The following is a 19,352-nucleotide window of genomic DNA, read 5'->3' on the forward strand; positions in this document are numbered from 1 at the left end:
CCAGGGACACGTGGCTGCACAAAGCTGGTCTTATGAAAGGACACCTAGAGCAGATGCTAGAGAATGAGAAGGAAAAGCCTTCAGGCACAGCTGCTGCCTCCTCCTCCTCCAACACTGACAGCCAGAAAAATGCCAGACTTCTGCCCACCCCTTCCTTCCATAGGAAGTAAAAAGTCAAACCTTTAAGTACCTCCTATGGCACTTCAATGGCCCCGTGCTGCTAACGTCCTCCACAGACAGCAAAATAACACATCAACTCTCTCTCGCATCTCCTGCCTTTTTCTGTCCTTGCCATTTCAAACTCAGTGCATCCCAGCCTAAAACTCCATACAGTGCAGTCCAGAACATTTCCATGACTTCTCAACCCTGATCACTGTCTCAAGAGGCCCCAGGGGCAACATTACTGATATAGCAATACACAATCTCTCGTTTCTTATTTCTGCATAGGGAAATAGGAGAAATAAATGAGAAAGCTACAGAAATAGGAACAAGCCCAGAAAAAGCACAATGCTCTCTCATACCAATACTGTCCTCCCTCAAATACATATTACAGTAACATATGATGTCTTAATTAAGCTTTTGCTCAAACACAGTAAGACACTCTTTTTATCTTAAGCATATGTCATATCTGCAATAATTTCATTATAGCTGTAGACGTTATATGTGACAAATAACCACACAGGTAGAGGAGTAGTTAGCACAGGAAGTGTCTTGGAACATTATGACAGTAAGATTAGAGTTAAGTCAGTGGAAATAAAATACTGCTGTAACTAAAATGTATTCGACCCAGGAGGTATGAGGGACAGATACACAAGGCAGGAATTCAAAAGGCAGAGTAACATGAACCCTGAATTTCATGTGTACCTGTACAAAGCCATCACTTGGCTACCTGTTAAAGCAATTTCTCTTACTGAAAACAAAGCTGGTGGCAGCCTCCAATACACTGCTTAGTGCTTTTCAGAACAGCTCAAATCTGTCCCAGGGCTGTCTGCCAGAAAGTAAGCATAGCCCTTGAGTCCCTGGCCAGGTTTTGAAGGAGGAACTGTACTACTGCCTACGAAGTTCATTTCAAAAGAAAACAACAACAGAAGTTATCATCTCTGTAGAAACTACCAAACCCAAGCTCTTCCCCGTGGATTTAAGGCACCAAGGAAAAAATATAAACCTTTTCAAGGGAAGCTGGGAACTTATCTCACAATTTAGGTGACAAAATGCATTTGCTTCATTAAGCTCCTCATGGTGCCCCACTGTTAGATCACATCTTCTTTTCTTTCTCCCCCTGTTTATTTTCTTCTTTTAAGCATCTGCACTGTTCCTGGACCATAAAAACAGGCTTTCATTTTAATCTGCTTAACACACTGTGGGAAAGGGCTTCTAATTTCACAGCACTAAGACAAATAATTCATATAACACATTAGCACAACATCTATGGGAAAAGCATTTAGTCAGAGCTCGTAGGAAACAAAAGGGTGCTGAAGCAAGCCTGAGAGAGGCAACTGTCTGAGGCCCCATCATGCACTAAAAACATTTTATTACATTCCATAGTAAGACAAGATCATAGAATATCAATATAGGACTTGTCCAGAGGCAGTAAAGCAGTATTTTCCCTCCCTCAATAGACACCGTGGCTTCCCCCACTACTCCAGGCCTTTTCCAAATGTGTTGGGTTTTTTTTCCAGGCTGTTCTCCAAATCAGTCATCTTTCCTTTGTGCCCTTTCATTACACTTCTTCCTTAAGTGCCACATGTTTCTTTTACTGTTCATTACCCAAAACTACCCTGCTCCCCCTTTGGCTTCATTTACTTCCTTTCTGGGTTTGTTTTTACATTTTCTATTGCTGCCTTTCCAGAGCAGAGTTTGCTTCCAGTGTGCGTTCTGCTGTGTGCAGAGAAAAGCAATGCAACCAAATATTTTCTGTGTATTGGCACAAGTCCCCACCTCACCACTTGCGATCATTTGCTCTCAAATCCCTGAAGACATTCTGCTTTGAACCTCTGCTGTGGAAAAGAAAAGAAAGGATTCGTGGAGGAAATTCAGAGGAGACATACCGATTGCAGAGATCTTTGGCAAGCCATTTCTACAGGCTTAAAACTGGGCTGGAAACAAGAAGGTGGACTTGGGAATGCCAGTCAGCCATTAGATCACACTGGGACTAAATACAGGCTCCTAATGGAAGTTCATGGCTACCCCTAAACCCAGGTGCTCTGTTGATGCTGGTGAATGTTATATGGGAAGCATTCTCTGGAGGACTGCAATGAAAGATTTTAGTGGCAGAAATCCTTGAGCCTCTTTCTAGAGATGCAAGCACTGCTGGGGAAATCTAATAAATTGCTGAAATCCTGGAAGGATTTTGCTTCCAAAAAAAACAAACAAAAAAAAGTCTTCCCTTGTTCTTTTGCATGGCCTTGGATGCTACACTGCTTGTCCCACTAGAGCATCTTCGGGACACTGCTAACCTTACACAGCCATTTCAGTGGGATATTATGCTAAAAAAAACACCCAAACAAGTGCTACTTCTCATGAATTAGAGCCAGGAGTGAATGAAAAGGTACAGTGGAATCACAGAATCCCAGCCTGGTTTGGAAGGGACCTTGAAGCTCATCCAGTTCCAACCCCCTGCACAGGCAGGGACACCTTCCACTAGAGCAGGTTGCTGGTAATGTACCAAGAAAACAAAGAAAAAAGATAAAGGAAGAGAATTCGTTTATGATCAAACCCAGTTAGAAGCAGCTAAGACAACATAAACTCACACTGACAACTAGTCAGACTCCAGAGATAAATACCAATAAGCCAGGTCACCTCAACAGTCAACTTTCTAGATTTTCTGCACATAAGCCCCTACAACTTGTTCCCCTTTCCCTCCCTTCTCTCCATCAGGAGACAGATGAGATTTCTGATTGTTGTAAGAACAGAGTGAGGATTTCAGCAATAAAAAAATTAAACGTGAAGTAATCTTAGCAAACACATTCCACGTACAGTGGCAGACAAGTGCAACTCAGGTCCTGTACGTGAGGAAATTCTTGCTTATCTCCTAACAGCTGTTCTTAAGTAAGAACAAATCCTTCTCCAGCAACAGAGCCACAGTATGATCCTACAAGCAGTATTATAGCAGGGTAACAAAATACCTGCCAAAGTAATTACAACTACTCACCCAGCCATCCCTACCTTGAAAACAAGGGTTAAATTCAACCTTTTCCCAAAGTAATTTTCATTGGCATTAGAATTTCACATTTTTCTTTACGAATTTCACAGTGCAAGTCTTGATTATTAGCAGTCCTCCCTTGATCTTTACTAAACAGACACCCCAGCTCTGCACGCTGAAGCAGTATCACCAACATCAACATTCACAACTTCATATTAAACATCCATAGAAGCTGTCACAGGATCAAGTCTTCTGCAAGTAGAGCGGAACTCTTTTAGTAGCCAAGGGTAGCTTCTATGCTGCTAACATAGGCCTGGCCTTAACTTGATCTCTTGCAGATTCATGTTTGTGAAAATCAGATTGCTTCAGTTTTAAATTACACCTGATTTTAGCAGAAAACAATAAACCATTACAAATGGTAGGAGTGCTGAAGGGCAATGAAATCTGTAGCAATGACTTACTGGTTTGGTTTTTAAAGCCCCTCAAAGTGAAAAGACTGCCTGGCCACTGATGGATGGGCAAAAATGCTTAGACTGAAAGTACACCACCAGTCCATATTTCTTCATCCATTATTCCTCCAAACATTAACTCTGGAAAGAGCTGCTTTTGTGCTTTCGCTAACAGACTTTTCCATGTGTTATCTCAGGAACACTATGACTCAACATCTGATGTTAACAGTTCAGAGTATACTTCATTAGAGTTTTTTTAAGGACTGTCTAACAACCCAGACAATAAAGGACCCTTCCTAACTGCGATGATGACAATACAAATGACTAACAAAACTTCTCCTGAAGATTACACAAATGAAGTATGACGCAGAGAAAGAAGAGGGTTTTGATATGCCCTAGTTTCCTTTGAGATTGGTTTCATTTCAGTTTATTTTTTAATATACACAGGGTTTAGAAGATGCTTTATGCTGACAGTTTTTGACTTCAAGTAAAGTATTAACAAAAGCTGTATTTTATCTTGCTTTATCAAATTTCAAGACTTATTTTTAAGGACTAGTTTAAACCTTACCTTTCTGCCCTTAGTTAACAGATGTAATGCAGCACAGCCCTCTAATTTGCATTTGGTGTAGACTTTGCTAAAATCATCTACTGGTTCATAAAAAGGCATTTTTTACCCACTTCCACCTTTGAAGAGGAACTCTGATGAGAAATCCTGCTTTTAAGTATTGTCACACTTGCACAACAGGAAGAAAATAAAACCTATAATCTGTTTTTCACAAGCCTTGGCCTTGGTTTTATCCTTGACTGTATCTAACAGACCTTGCTTCAGTGCCAAAACAGTCAAGTCAAGCTCGACTAATACATAATTTAAGTCTTCCCCATGGTGCCTGTAGTTTTGCATATATGTATGTATTTCAGAAGTGGATGGCATACACTTCCACATAACCATGGAAAAAAATTCCTCTCTCCTATGTGAGGAGTTGGCACTGCTGTAGGATGCATACTTGATAGCACTTGTGCCAAATGGTCTACCTCTGCTTTTTGAGGTTTTCATTTATGTTTTTTTTCAGCTACAGCCTCCTTGGCCATATCGTCAGCATTCTTCACACAGCCCAGCCCTTTGGACAAGCATGTCCTAAGGACTGTTAGGCAAGCAGTACAAAAAAGTGGGGGGGCTCTGTTCAACCTCCTTCTGGCATTCAGGAATTTTCACTGCCATCGCTTCCGTATTAAAACACTTCCAATCCATCTGAACAGTTGCAGAACTCAAGCACACAGACATATTGTCAATTAGTGCTGTAAATATCCCACAGCCTGTACAAAATGAAACATTTAAAAAGAACAGCGGCCTCACAGCTTTTCGCTCCGTGATCACTACACCTGCCTCATTAATCTCATGTACCCATGCGAGGTAAAGACATAACACAGCTACAGACTAAAAATCCACAAAACCTTTAAAAAGGTTTAATTTGATTCTACAAGGGAGGTCATCATAATCCAGCTCTGCTTTCCCACATTCTGCTAGCAATCTTTTTCAGCTCAGTTTCAACTGCTAACTTTGTTCTCCATCTCGCCATCTCTCATGCTGTTATAATGCCAGCTCAAATGCTGTTTGTAACAGCACAGCAATTTCTCAGAAGTTGCCAGCTTCATAGTGTGTTCCTTTAGAAGTGCATGGAAATTATTAGATTAAATTACAAATGAAAGACTCTGCAGTTGGTCATGATTACTGGAACATCTATGTACATGCAGTTAATCATGAATTTTAACTTCTGTTCCCTTACATCCTTTACAAATATGTTTATGTTCTGTTTTGCTAGATTATATGGGAAGTGAAATTGAAGACAAGTGGAAAAGTGTTATGTGTTTTCCCCATACTTCCCAATATCCTCAAAGGCAAAAAAAAGACTGTGGCACCCACATCCCCTGTCCCTACTGGCTTAGTGTCAACAGATCCCCTACAGTCATTTGTAAAAGGTCTGTTAAACATAAACACATTTCACGTGCAGCAGTGCAACTCACTATTTAAAGAAGCAATTCCATAGGAATCTGCTGTACGAAGCAAGACCTACAACATCCCAGTGGTTCCCCCTGGTTTATAAGATTGTACATACCAGCATGGGACCAAACAATTAATACATCTAGAAATACCTGAAGATACCAATGATGATAGGCAACTGGTGATCACAATAGGGTAGGCAGCAGGATCTTTGATTATCCCGCTGCTGGGGGTATCATTTTCAGGAAGGTATTTCAAACCGATTTCTTTACCATACACTGCCACTGAAAATATCAGTCATTTTCTACAGGAATAGAGCTGTTTGACCCAATTCCAATGCAGATAATTATATTATCTGTATCTAAAATCCCTCTGAGTGTTTCAATCAGGTATGGTACTCTTCAGTTTCTGTTCTGATCTCCTTAGCACGGCTGAGCACCATTAAACAGCTGTCAGATTCCACACAAGAACTGGCTAGATTTCCGTAATAAGCAAAATGGTTCCCGATAGTGTTTAACACACCTGGGGATCCTTCCAAATGAACTGTGCAGTAAGACTAAACTATAGATTAAACTGCTGTAAAATAAGCCCCACCATTCTGTCAGAAAAGTACACACCCTAATATATTTAGTCTCTGAAGAGCTCAGTTGTTGCCGAGAATGAAACACACCTCGATGAGACTTCAGATAAGGGTATGAAGAATAATTCACAACCTTTACATTCAAAAAATTAGACAATTAACTCCTCGTGACATACAGCCCAAGCTATTCTCAGGTTTCTATCAGCACAGACCATCTACAGTAGATAGCTGAAGTGCTAAACCATGAGTCAGAGAACAGAGCTCAGTATGTTAGTTCAGCTATCACAAAATACAATACCAGCCTCTTCATCATTCTCAGTTCAAGGAGATTTTGTAACCAACACTGAAGAAGCAAGCGAGCCAACTGATTGTGGGCATAGTTAGTTCGAAGTGAGAAGAGGATTTCTAATCACCAGAACAGCAAAGCTGTAGAAGAGCCTCCTGTCAGAACACTGGGGCCGAAAAAGCTAAAACCCTTAAAATGAAGTTCGATTCATCTATGAGGTGAATTCTACAGCATGGATCTAGGGAGGGGAGAGGATTTTTAGCCTCTGCTCTGCAGGGCCCTGGCCTATGTATCTGTAAGAATCTGTGCAGCTAAAGAGGAGACATGTCTGCCAGCTGGGTATATATATAACCTTAAAACTACATATATATAACCTATATATAAACTTAAAATTATATATATATGTGTGTGTATATATAATTTTGAAACTTAAAACCGCTCTGTAAAATACATTGCCAGAAGTGATGATCAAGGCTACAAAGCAATAGGTGAAACACAAGATATTTGAAAACAGAATGAGAGGAAAAGAAAACAAGAGAACACAAATCCGCATAGGAAGCGGGGAAAGTTCCACACAACCTGAAGTTTCCCCAGTACCTTACCTGTAGGAAATTCCTCTTCCACCAAAGTCACGGGAATTCAGAACACTACAGAATCTCCCTTGGTGGATCAGATCCAGGTGTAATTGTTCTGTGACAGAAGACATTCAGTCCCACTTGAGAAGCATCTACTGCTCCCCCCACAACATCCTGCCCCAAGGAACCGAGATGACAGCAAGTCTTTGATGGTACAGGTGCTAGAGCTAAATGGTCTAGGCTGGACAGAGCAGAGGTGACAATGACCTGGCAGTTCAGAAATCGAAGGCCTTAGGTCAAGTGTATTGTTCCATATTGACAGCTCCTGTGAACGGCCTGGGCTTTAGTAGCAAGGAAACACAGATCCTGCAGGCAACCCTTAAATTACACAGTACCCAGACTCACCAGTTCATGCAGACAGACCCCCAATTCTACTTAGTTTTACTTCTGTTATTTTCCACACCTGTTTTTACAACTCTGTGTCACTGAAAACACACTCCAAAATGTTTCAGCAGAGAACAGATCCCCCCTTCATGAATTAGCTTCATGAGTGACACAGATAACAGTAATGTAAAATGAGGTTGGGCTTTTTTCCTTTCTCTTTTCACAAGGATAGCTCTCCGAGTAAATCCACTGAGATCAACAGAGCCATTCCAGATTCTCCCCAGCACACGTTTTGTAGCTTAGAAAACAAATACTCAGAGAAAGGGGGAAAAAAAGAAAATAAGAAAAAAATCAGACAACCTCTCAAAGCTGAAATTGCCCTTTCCATTCAAACTCAGTGCTATACCCCAAACTGAAATTGTCACACAGCCCATTAATCTCCATTACAAAACATGTTCTTTATTTACTAAAATTACAGCATTTGCTTGAATGATAACAGTATTTACATACTGGTTTATGAGCTCCTGAGACGTTTCTCAAGCAAATAAAATAAGAGAATAGGTTACGGTTTATTGAAGTAAGAGAACTGCATTGTTCCTAAGAGAACAACATACTGCTGCTGTTACTGCTCCTGTGCTGCAAGCATTTAAAACAGTGTTGTCCTTTAAAGGATTCACAGCACATATCATTTACCAAAATAGGACTAAATCAGTGGTGCATGCAGAATAGCCCTCAATGCTGACAAAGGCAACCCAAAGAATCTACAGAAAACATCTGGATTTATAAAATTCAGAGTCCTCCTGAAAACAACACATGCAATTTTGTACCGTGACTCTGCTCCGTGGAATAGGCTAAATCCAGGAAGGGAGAAAATCTAGCAATAAAGGATCTGTTAAAGACAAGAATACCACAAACCTACTGATGTCACTATTAATGATGTCACATCCCCACTTGGGGAGGATCACCCAGATTAAAACAAAACACTAAAAGTGAGCCCACCCTCCCCACCCCCCCATCTATCAGTAGAGAAGGCATCAGGCTGAATAGATGCCAAGATAATAAATTCCAAAGGCTTCTGGAGAACAGCAAATACTCTCAGTACCTCAACAGTGAGAGACCAAGAACAAGCACCTACATAGCTGCAGGTTTCTGCTATTAAGTACAAAGCATCATAAAAATATTTACATCATGGGAAGACGCTGTGTGTAAGAGCTGCCGTTAAATTTTTTGGCAAGACATCCTCTCTCGATTGACTTACCACTGAGACCAAGAGCTCGGGTCCAAAAACCAGAGCAATTTTTATCAGATTAAAAAGCGTTTTGTATACTTTTCATTTTTAATGAGACAATAGTTCTCTATTAAAATATCGTTTATTCAATTACGACTATTTCTAAGGGGATGAGTAGAACATTAAGCCTTAAGACTGCAGCATGGGGAGAACTCCAAGGAGGCCGAAGCCTGCAAAGTGAAACGAATAGCACTTCACAGTCACAGTCCAGGGCCAGAGCTGGTGAGCAAAGCATTCCATCTACTAACCACGGCAAACCACAAACCCTTGTTGCAGAACACACACAGGCTGAAATTCAACCTGCTGGACAGTGACTGCCCTTAAGAAAAATCTTAAGGATTAGTGTCAGCAGTAAAAAATATCCTTTTGAGGGAAAATCAGGCTTTTTGTCCATTTCCTGCTTTTCCCATGTACAGTGTCAATTTTCTAACACTCACTTTTGGTATCAGACTGTGGGTTATTTCCCGAAACACACAGGTATGCATTCACACTCCTGTATGCTAAATAAATCAGGTAACAATTCTCCATTTGAAAGGTGCTTTGGGTAACTCCTAAATTTATGCTTTCAGTTAAGCTTTCGACACAGCAACACAAACAGCCTAAGCCTTGAAAAATACAAATTGAGGTATGTAAGGATCGGGTGCTCCAAACAGGTTTGTTTATCAGGCAATGGGGTGTTTTGAAATGCTGGCATTATAATAACTAAAGCTTCACTTAAGAATATATTCTACAGCTTCTTCCATTTGTAAACTGGTTACTGAAAACTCTGAAGTAGCAAAGCAGCTTTGCAGCAGGTGCAGCTATGAAAATAAGGGATATGAAGGAAATCTTTCTAGTGATTTAAAAGCTTTGCTAAGTCAAAAATAAGGATTTTTACAGTTAGAGGGGTGCACATGTGTACCTATATCTACTTATCTGTAGATCTGTATTGTTCCTCCACAGAGATTGCACAGTCCAGCTCTGCCAGTTTACCAAACACTGCAGGATCACCACCCAAACAGGTCAATTCTTGAACTCAATACACAGCTCAACATATATAAGCTTATGAAGTAGCTGTTCTAAAAAATAATTTCACCTACTCTGATCAGGCATTAAGGTCATGCTGTTGCCATAGGAAATAAAGGGCCATATAAAAAAACAAAAACAAAAACAAACACAAAACAAAAGGCAAGAAATCAAATTCTATTTCAATGGCTTAAAAAAAAGGGGGGAAAAAAAAATAATCTCCAAGTCCATAGGGACACCTAACAGCTAATCCGTCAAGTCCTGATCTCAAGGAGGCCAAGATGTGCATGTTGTCATGTTTTCCCGCACAGTTCTCCCTGTTCAGGTTGGAACCATCAGAAAGGCACCATCAGCGGGTCTGCTGCGTGTAGTTCCATTTACTTCCCATACGCTAATTCATGCAACATGAGTGCAGAATGCCAGCTCCATTCCCTTACTGTTTGCACTCTAGGAGTAGACTTGTATTTTCTGCCAACTCCATTACATCACCCGAAAGAACCCAAACAGTTCCTTTTTTTTATCCCTTCCCTCCAGATCCCTGCCCCTCTCCTTCTTCCCTCTCCCTCCCCAACAAGCCCTTCAAGCCAGGTACTGCCGGAAGCTTTATTTCCCTCAGAGGGCTGCACAGCCACAGCATCCCCTCGCCTGCTCACGGATGCCTTCCTCCATCACTGACCTTCCTCTTCCACCCGGCTGTTACACAACCCAGTGCCCGCCCGCGTGCGGCGAGCCCGAGCCCGCTGCCGGACCCCCCTTCCCGTTCCTTCCCCGCCGAATTCGGGGGGGGGGGGGGGGGAGGGGCATTTGGGTCAGGAGGTTAGCAGTACCAAAGCCTAAGCAATCCCGGACCGCGAAGAAAAGACACCCTCACCACCAGAGCTGCCTAGTCTACGAAGCGCGCCCCCCCCCCTTCCTTTTCGCATCCATACAGGAACGACTACCGAGCGTTACATAATTTATGGGATCCCAAAATCACCCCACTTCCTCCTCCCCAGGCCCGGCCCCGCTGCCCGGCAGCACCATCTGCCCGCACCGCCGGAACCCTCGGGCCGGTGAAGGATGGCGGGGAGGGGGGGGCTGTCGTTGTGTAACAACCGCGAACTATAGCCGCTCCGCAAACATGCACCAAACTCCCCGACACATTAAAGAAATTTCCTCCCGTGTTTCTGATTAACCTCGTTACATAAGGCGCTTGCATTCCAAATCCACTCTCGCAAGCTCTAAATATACCCCCCCCCCCTTCCCCGCGCAGCCGAACGCTCCCTGCGCACACGCCCGCGGCCGCCCGGCCCCTGCCCCGCCCCCCCCCCCCCCCGCCTCGGCACCCGCCGAACCGCGCTCCCCGCCCGCAAAGCGCCTCTAATTAAACGTTTCGGCGTGTGTCATCTCGATGGCTTTTACTGTACGCGGATTCCCTGAGTGGGAAGCTGCCTGCGAAGGGGGAGGGGGTGTGGCCAAAAGGGGAAAAATACTGTAAAACACAAGCCAACACATCATCAGCCATATTCCAACCTACATCCCCAAATCCCTCCGGCCGAGGAGGGACGCGCTCCGCACGCCAGCGGCCGGGCATCGCTGCCCCGGCCTCGGCCGCAGAGGGGCCGCTGCTCCCGCCGGACACGGACTTTCCTCCGCCCGACACGTCTTTCAGCCGCCGTGTGTATTGTGACATCGCGTTATTTAATTCATTTCTCCCCATCACCAAGTGATTTTAGCGAGCGAAGCCTCTCTAGCGCACTCCCCCCCCCCTTGCAGAAGCAACGCTTCATAAATTATTTACAAGTAATTAAAGCGGCAGCCTCATCCCTCTTTCGCCCGTGTCGGCAAACTCCAGCGGTGTTTGGAGCCGGCGCCCCTCACCGTGCCACGGCGGGAGCAGGGGCCCGCGCTCCCTGCCCCTCCGCTCCGCGCCCCTCCACCGGGCAGCGCGGCCACGACCGAGCCCACGGCAAACTTCAACCGAGAGCCTCAGAGCTGACCCGCGCGGCTCCCAGACGCGGGCTGAGGCAGGAGAGAGGTGGAAAGGGCAAGAGACGGGAAAGGGGGGCTTCCTTGGCTTGTTTGTTTGTTTGTTTGCAGCGGTTTGTTCGGGGGGAGCACGGGGGAAGCGAAGGAGAACCCACGGGAGCAGGGACACCCTCCGCAAAGTTGTACGCCTCCAAGAAACATCAGCTCCGAGCCCCTCCGCTCCGCCAGCAAAATGATTTTTATGATACACTTAAATGAATTAGGAGGGGGAAATAGCGCGCGGGAGAGTAAGTCACCCGCAACCCTCCGGTGCAATTACAGATCCCCCATTCACAACGAGCCACAGCGCACCCGCTGAGAACTGTCAAAAGGAGACAGACGAGGGGGAGAACGGGGGGAGGAAGGACGCTGCAGCTTTAAAAGTTTGTTCCCTTCAATCCCAATACTCCTGCTGCTGCTTTATATATTTATAAAATTATGTAATTTCAGGGGCACGGTACCCATCCGGAGACGGGAGGCAATAACCCAGAGAGGCAGGAAAGCCCCCAGCACCGCTCGATATTTCCATCGCATTCGTCCCTCCTCCCGCAGCAATTAGGAGCAGCTATAAAAGTTTGCAAGCTTCGGCGGGGGGCAGGAGCGCGGCTTGTTTGCGTGCTCGGCTCCCGCACGCACGAGCAATAAAACAGGGGATTAAATCGCAGCGTTTCCCCCTTCTCTCGTACCCCCCTCTTCCTATTCCCACCCACCCCCGATCCCACTCCCCCGGCCCCCTCCCCCTTCCCCAGGTCTCCCTACCTCTGCTGCCGCTGCTGCTGGAGTAGCTCTGCCTGCGGACCGAAGCCGGCGCTTCGCTTTTCCGGGCGGGCTCCAGGTTCACCGGGGTGTCCCTGGCGCCGGCGGCCGCCTCGGAGACGCTGCTGCCCGGCTCACTGGCTGCTGGATCGGGGGCTGCCGGAGCGGACTCCATGTTTTTCCCAATGTAGATCGCTTGGAGATGGCGAAGCTCCTACACTCCCTCTATCTTCTGTTTCCAGCGCAACTCTATGGTAGGGAAGCAGAAGGGAGAGCGCGAGCGTGATCCAGATGGGATGTGAGCTTGCCTGGCTGTGACCACAAGCAGCGCTAGCGAGAGCTGCGCGCACACACACACACACCCCGCACCCCCCCCCCCCCCCCCCCCCCGCACCAGCACCCCGCATCGCCGCCCTCCGGGGGGACACCGAGAGCCCCCGCAGCCCCCGAGCGCGGACGGGGGAAGGGAAGATGCAGGAAGCAGGCCGGACCTCTGCCTGCGCTGAGACCCACTGCTCGACACGGTTGTGGGGCCCGTCCAACAAGGTGACCGGGCCCACGAGGAGCACCCGGCTACAGCGGGAATTGCTCCCGAGCTGCTTTACCCCCAGGATTCCCTCAGCTGAAGCTGCATCAGAAGATGCCAGTTGTATGAAGTGCCTCGGGACCCACCGGTTTAGCAGCCAGAGAAGACAGCATTTCAGACAATACTTCTCTTTCAAGGAAGTGCACTTTGATGCAGGACAAAAGGTGACTAGCAAGGTGCCAGAAAACCTCCAGATCTGGTCTGACTTTTGCAATCTCGCTTGTGCAGTTCATAGTCTCAGTAATGGTCAACTCCTTGTCCATTACCCAATGTTAAAGTACCAGCTGCCAGGAACAGTGTGCTGAAGAGCACATCACATCCCTCTTGTATAACAGAGGCCATGTTACACACAGCCCTACTGCCTCCTACACAAAAGGTTCTAAAGCTGCCTGCTTTGACTGCTCCTACTGGCCTGAGTAGACCAAGTCATGGTATTTGTACTGGTCGGAGTACAAGGTTTTTGCACATGGCACTGGGGCTCATGCATGCAAGCAGCTGATGTGCCACCTTCTGCCAGCCAGAACTCCTGCTACAGCTATCAACACTGCTGGTGCTGGTACCTCGTGAAACCCATAGGTAGATTCTGAACAAATCCACATCTTGCAGTCTAATCACTAGTAGTGCACTGCTGTCACAAATGGTGGCTGCTCACAAACAGCTGTGAAACGTACCACGAGTCCTACCTGCCACAGGAGCTTGTCCACAAAGTGGATCACATCTTGCACTGCTGATGGCTCTTTTAGTATAAGGGCAGAGTCTTGTTCCTTTGGGTCAGTTCCTTTGGAAGTCCTGAAGCTCCAATGACCAGTGTCTGAAAAAACCCACAACAGATCTGTTGGCTGCCTTCATCTGAAGGATGGGCATAGACTGCAAAAGACATTAAGAATGATTCTGCATTTATTTTAGAGTGTGAATAAACATGAGCTGGACTTAGAGACCTTGCCCACTGGGTAAATCCATGCTTGCTCTTGAGGATTAAGTATTCAGTTAGGGCAGGCCTGGAAGCCCTGGGGTAGGGAGACAAAAGGCTACACTGTTTGTCACCAGTGACAAGTGAAGCAACCTCTAGCCTGATAGAAGCTGTTCCTAGACAGCAGGCTTGGAGGGAGATGGGGGATGAGTGAAAATGGAAGTGGAAGGCAGGAGTACGGTTTGCTCCCAGCGAGGTGGTCCTCCTCTGATGCAAGTTTGGAGTTTGGTGGATTAGGGCTACAGTTTCCTGCAAACTCTCTCCCTCCTCACTAATTGGCAGACTCCAAATAAAAGCAAGAATTATGTGAACTTTGGAAACTGAACTGCCTGTTATCCTGAGAGAAAGCTTATCCCTCCCTCTTCAGACCAGGGTTTATGCAGGAAGCTGACCAGGCGATGTGTGTTGGGAAACTTGCCCAGCTAATAAAGAGAGAAGACTTCATTCCTCAAAGCTGCCAGACCACCGCCTTTCACTAGTATCGGGAACAACTGCACTGCTTGCTACAGCGAGCATCATTCATGTGAGCATTTTGCAGGATTGTTTTTAGTACCACAGATACTTCACATTACCAGAGAGCATGGGCTCATTTTTTCCTTTCCCCTTTTTATGTGTTAAAGGCTGCTGAGATTTAGGACCCCTACCTTAGCTATACAATTGCCATTTAGTGAATCTTTCCCCTTATTTTCTAAAACCAAACAATTTTTCAACTTACTTTCTTAGAAGTGAAAAGGGAACACTGAAAGCATACAGTAGAGCTTTGGTTTTCAAAAGGAGTTCTGGGTGGGAAATGGGAGAAGCAAACCCAAGTGCTTACAGCAGCTGAGTCAGTGAAGAAGAATAATTAATTTTATGTTGGTTAACAACATCTCCTCAAGTCACTAGCAATAGGAACCAGCTAAAGCAGGACAGACTTACAGCGTGCTTGTAGAGGCAATAATCTAAGAGGGTTTTAGCACTTAACGCAAGCCAAGAGACAAAGAGGGTGACCAAAAAGCCTGAAAGCACCATGAGGAAAAAAAAATAAATAAAGTGACAGTCGCTGGAGCTTTATCTAATGGAGGAAAACCATCATGATTCTTGTCAAGATCCTCTCTATGAATCTGCTCTGCAGGGACATTTCCTGGGCATAGAAATGGTCTTTCTCATTCTTTAGTCTTTTATTTCTAGTTTCCAATCCATACCACAATGGTTCATTAACTTTGATCACTAAGCTTGTTTGAACAAGTGAGATGGCATCAGCGGTAAAGACAGGTATGCTGAGAAACTTGAGAAGAAATGTTTGGTTAGATTGAGAAGGGCTTTAGAAATTGCTGCAACAGATCCTATGAGAATTAACAGTAATGAAACAAAAAGGGACAAGCATCACCAAACATTTCCTGTTGATTTTCTTGATTTCATGTAGATAAAAAGATTAACAGTATTTAACAGTATAATTTAAATAATCAGACAAATCTTGTATGATTCTGGAGTAAACAAGATCATGCAGAAACTTTTTCAGAGCATGGACACAATGATGGAGCAAGGGCAGAAAAGCTGTCATGCACCCAACTGACCACCATGGAAAGCAAGCTCTTGTGTGGGACAGGCACAAGGTACACAGAGTACACACACACAGAAGAAAACTGTAGTTCACAAGAGAACAGTACAGCACCATACTGCTTTAGTGTTCATGGTCCATTAATATGTAAGCATAGTTTGGATTTGAGGTATCAATAATGGTTTTCTACATCCATAACTAACATAGCTGTTGAAATACCCCACTTGAAGAAGAATGCCAAAGTACATTCCTGATTTAGGAAGCATACAGAATCATGGAACAACTCAAGTTGGAAGGAACCCATAAGGATCATCAAGGCCAGCTCCCTGCTCCTTGCAGGACTACCTGAAACTAAACCATATGATTAGGAACAGTGACCAGACACTCTTATATGATAGCCTGCATTCCCTTGGATCTGGGCTAGTGACCTCTGGCCACACCAGGACTGTCAAACCTTCCAAGGAAGCTTTGTTAGCTCCAATCTAACAGTTACAGATAACGTATTGCTGCAGAGCTAAATGATCATGAGGGCAAAGCGTGGATAATACTGCACAAAAATAACCACCAACCTATTTTGGTGCTAGTGGCATTTCCTTTCTTAGGTGTTCCCTTGTGACATTCCCCCAGATATTTCCAGTTACTACTCCTCTTCCTCCTCCTATACAACAAATTACAAGGGGTAAGGCGCATCTGCTTCCATTCCCTTGCCTGTGGTTTTGATGTCTTTGCAGGAAAAGAGAAAGCAAAGGGTCATAGGCCATTCAGAAGAGCAAGTTTCAGGATCATGCAAGTCATAGGACATTCACTAGGTCTTCAGTGGAGTTATCTAGTACATTCCTGATGTACTCCTAGATCAGTCTTGAAAAAAGAATTTAAATCATTTTGTGTAACCCTACTCTGTGACATACGTTTTAATGCTTTACAAAACTTCAGTTAATTAAATTGTACAGGAGGACAAGAAACTGCTTCCACTTGAAATACATACAGCCTAATACCTGAGAGCAACTTTGAGGAAGTTATGCACCCCACTAAGCTTCAGCAAAAACAGGCAGACTAGAAAGCTACACATATATAATCTGAACTAATTATGGGCGCTGCATATTTGGCCGTAATTAAATTAAATACTACTTTAACAATGTTCTTAGTCTAGATGAAAACAAAATACAAAATAACAAGGAAGAAATAAGAAAACAGTGCTGGAGGCACTGTGCCTGGATGCAGTTTCAGTGAACCCTTTCCCCCAGCCTTTATCTCTAAGCAAAGTGGGAGGCTCATCAAGCAGTTTATCTGGAATTTATACTCTCAGATACAATTGTCTTTGTTTTAAAGACCAAGGAGCATTCGTTAACTAGCTAGCAGCACAGCACAGATGCAGTGGAATCTCTTTCCTGCTGCAGACTCCCAGTATAAACTATGAGCTGTTTTTCATTGTTTGTTAAGCCTCAACTTCCACTTTGCTTCTCTCCTGCCATGTGGATTCATTCCTTACTGGATTTGCTGTTTCTGAAAAAAGCTGAAGTGGAGAAGCATACAACATGAGAAGTAATGAATCCTTTGTGCTTATCTGTACCAACCCTATGTGCACAGCAGCATTCCCTGATCTAGGGAGTAAGCAGCAATAGCACAGGCCAGTTCTTAAGAAAGCAATACTTGGTGTGAATGAATTAAGGCAAAAGTCTCAGAGATACACCTTCTCCTTGACTGTTTTTACTCAATAGCTGTTTCATCAAATACCACATTTATTATAGTTTTTATCCTTTATATCAGACCAATAACTCACATGTTTTGTGCAAAACCTGTGTTTCTCTACAAGCAGCAGTAGGTTTAAGGGTTTAAGACAGGTTAGAGCAAGGAGGAAAAAACCCAGCTTCTCCTTAAGAAAAAAAAAATGTTACTGCTGTGTAGATGATCACTGTGCATGTGCTGTCATACATCTGTCATTCCCCAGTGGATTCCATCAGTATCCACTTTTTCAAAGTACCTTACCTAAAAGAACCATTCTAAGTTGTCTCACTAGTGAGATCCTAAAATATTAGAGAGTTCATGTGCATTGGGAAAGCTCACTTTCACTCAAATTCATTCTGGAAGTTTGTAGAAGCCAAACAAAAGCATATCCAACTAGAATTTCACAGTTCCAAATCATCTGAACAGGAAGACTACAAGTTACCTTGTAATACTGTGCACTAACATGTAATTAATAAGATACTCTCTAGAAACTAATACCATGCCTGTGCACCTTCTGATTTGCCTCCTTTTTCTCCAGGTCACAGGACTTGATCTTCTAGCTAGCTTAGAAATACAAAAATTGCCTTCATTGAACACGTACCCAAAAATTACACTAACCATGAGTTTATTCAAGCAGCCCAAATGCACAGAAGAGACACTACAGCTCAGATGAGCATTACAACTGAATTATGCCAGGAAGGCTGAAGTGGACGTTGTAATTTAATTTAAAATAATTAGTCAGGTTTTACATAATTTGAAGCCTCATTTGATTTATTTAAACACTATCTACTAAAATATCTTGATTTCAAGCGAAAATGGAAAACTATCTACTGCATGCAAAGGTCAGCTAGCACACCCAGCATTACAGAAAACATGTATTCTCCTGTCTGCTTTAACCCTTTGAGAACTTAATATGCCACAGTAGAACACAGCAGCCTCTTTTCTAATAGCAAGTCCAAAATTTAATATATTTTCTACAGACTAGAAGGATGAATATGAAACTTCAAGAAAAAAGAACCCTTGGAAGAGGAATTTCATAGTGATTATATTCTAATGTATTAATGAAGCAAAGGTACACAAGAAGAATAAGACCCATTTTTCCCTGTGTTTGGAGATGAGGGTAGAAGTACTGAACTTCCACAGGTGACAGTTCTAATAGGGAAAAAGACAAATACTTTGGTGGTCACTAGAGCTGTCTTCATGTTCTACAAAGCTCACTTTTCATTTGGTGCTTTACAGCTTTTTCAGCATTTTTGTTTTCCTGTGATGAAAAACAAGATGCAAAAAGTACCTTCTACTCAGACATAATATTTCATCAGACCTGAACTTAAAAGATGCATCTTGCACTTTGATTTTTTTTACCTTGCTAAAACCAAAGTTTAGCTGTACCTTAAAGTAAAACAATATAATCCTTAAAAAAACCAAACACCAAACCAGAAACAAACTCCTGAACACATTTAAAAAAGAACAAAGATTTTGCATATTTTCCCATTTCTTCTTCAATTGAATAGATCAATCACTAAGTAGGGTTCATCAAATTGACCCAACTATGGATTTTTCCAGCCAGAAAAAGCCACTCCATTGTGGATATCGTAAAGCTTCTGATAGCTCATTGGTAGCCCTTGTACAACCACTGTGGTGACTCTTACACAATTTCAAGTACGGAATTACACATATAATGCAAAGTAGGCATCAAGTACTAGCAGTACTAGTAGTAGCATCAAGAGACTCTTGGTATGCCTTAAACCAGGAGACCCAGCTAGGAGTCCTCAAAGCCATATAAACATTAAAAAGTTAGGTCTTACTAGAACACTAAAAATGGCTTTCATACCCAAGTTTCTGATCGGCATGAGTGTTGTGAGACCTATGTTTGTGCTAGGCCATAGGATGCTCTCACAAGACAAGATTAGACCACTGGCAAACTATTTCCACATGTCATTTTGGCTGAATATCCTTGCTGTTCCTGGGCTATAGATACCTTCCCCTCACAGGGTCAATCTCAAAGACCATCAGCTGCTTATAGCAATGCCTATAGCCATATAACCCCCCAAAAAGGCAAC

At 43.8% G+C, this 19,352-nt stretch overlaps 1 protein-coding gene across 1 annotated transcript in view; it reads right to left on the minus strand.

The window, feature by feature from the left end:
• The window catches only part of RORA (RAR related orphan receptor A), a 343,489-nt gene extending 330,713 nt beyond the window's left edge, over positions 1-12,776 (minus strand). The window contains exon 1 of the mRNA XM_057399323.1: positions 12,475-12,776. Within this exon, the coding sequence (XP_057255306.1) occupies positions 12,475-12,646 (172 nt within the window). The 5' untranslated portion in view covers positions 12,647-12,776. The remainder of the gene's footprint in view (positions 1-12,474) is intronic.
• Between the last annotated feature and the right edge of the window lie 6,576 nt (positions 12,777-19,352).

This window comes from Pezoporus wallicus, unplaced genomic scaffold (assembly GCF_028554395.1).
Source record: "Pezoporus wallicus isolate ANWC-B61680 ecotype Strahan unplaced genomic scaffold, APGP_CSIRO_Pwel_v1 contig_3952, whole genome shotgun sequence".
In the NCBI taxonomy this organism is placed as follows: Eukaryota; Metazoa; Chordata; class Aves; order Psittaciformes; family Psittacidae; genus Pezoporus; species Pezoporus wallicus.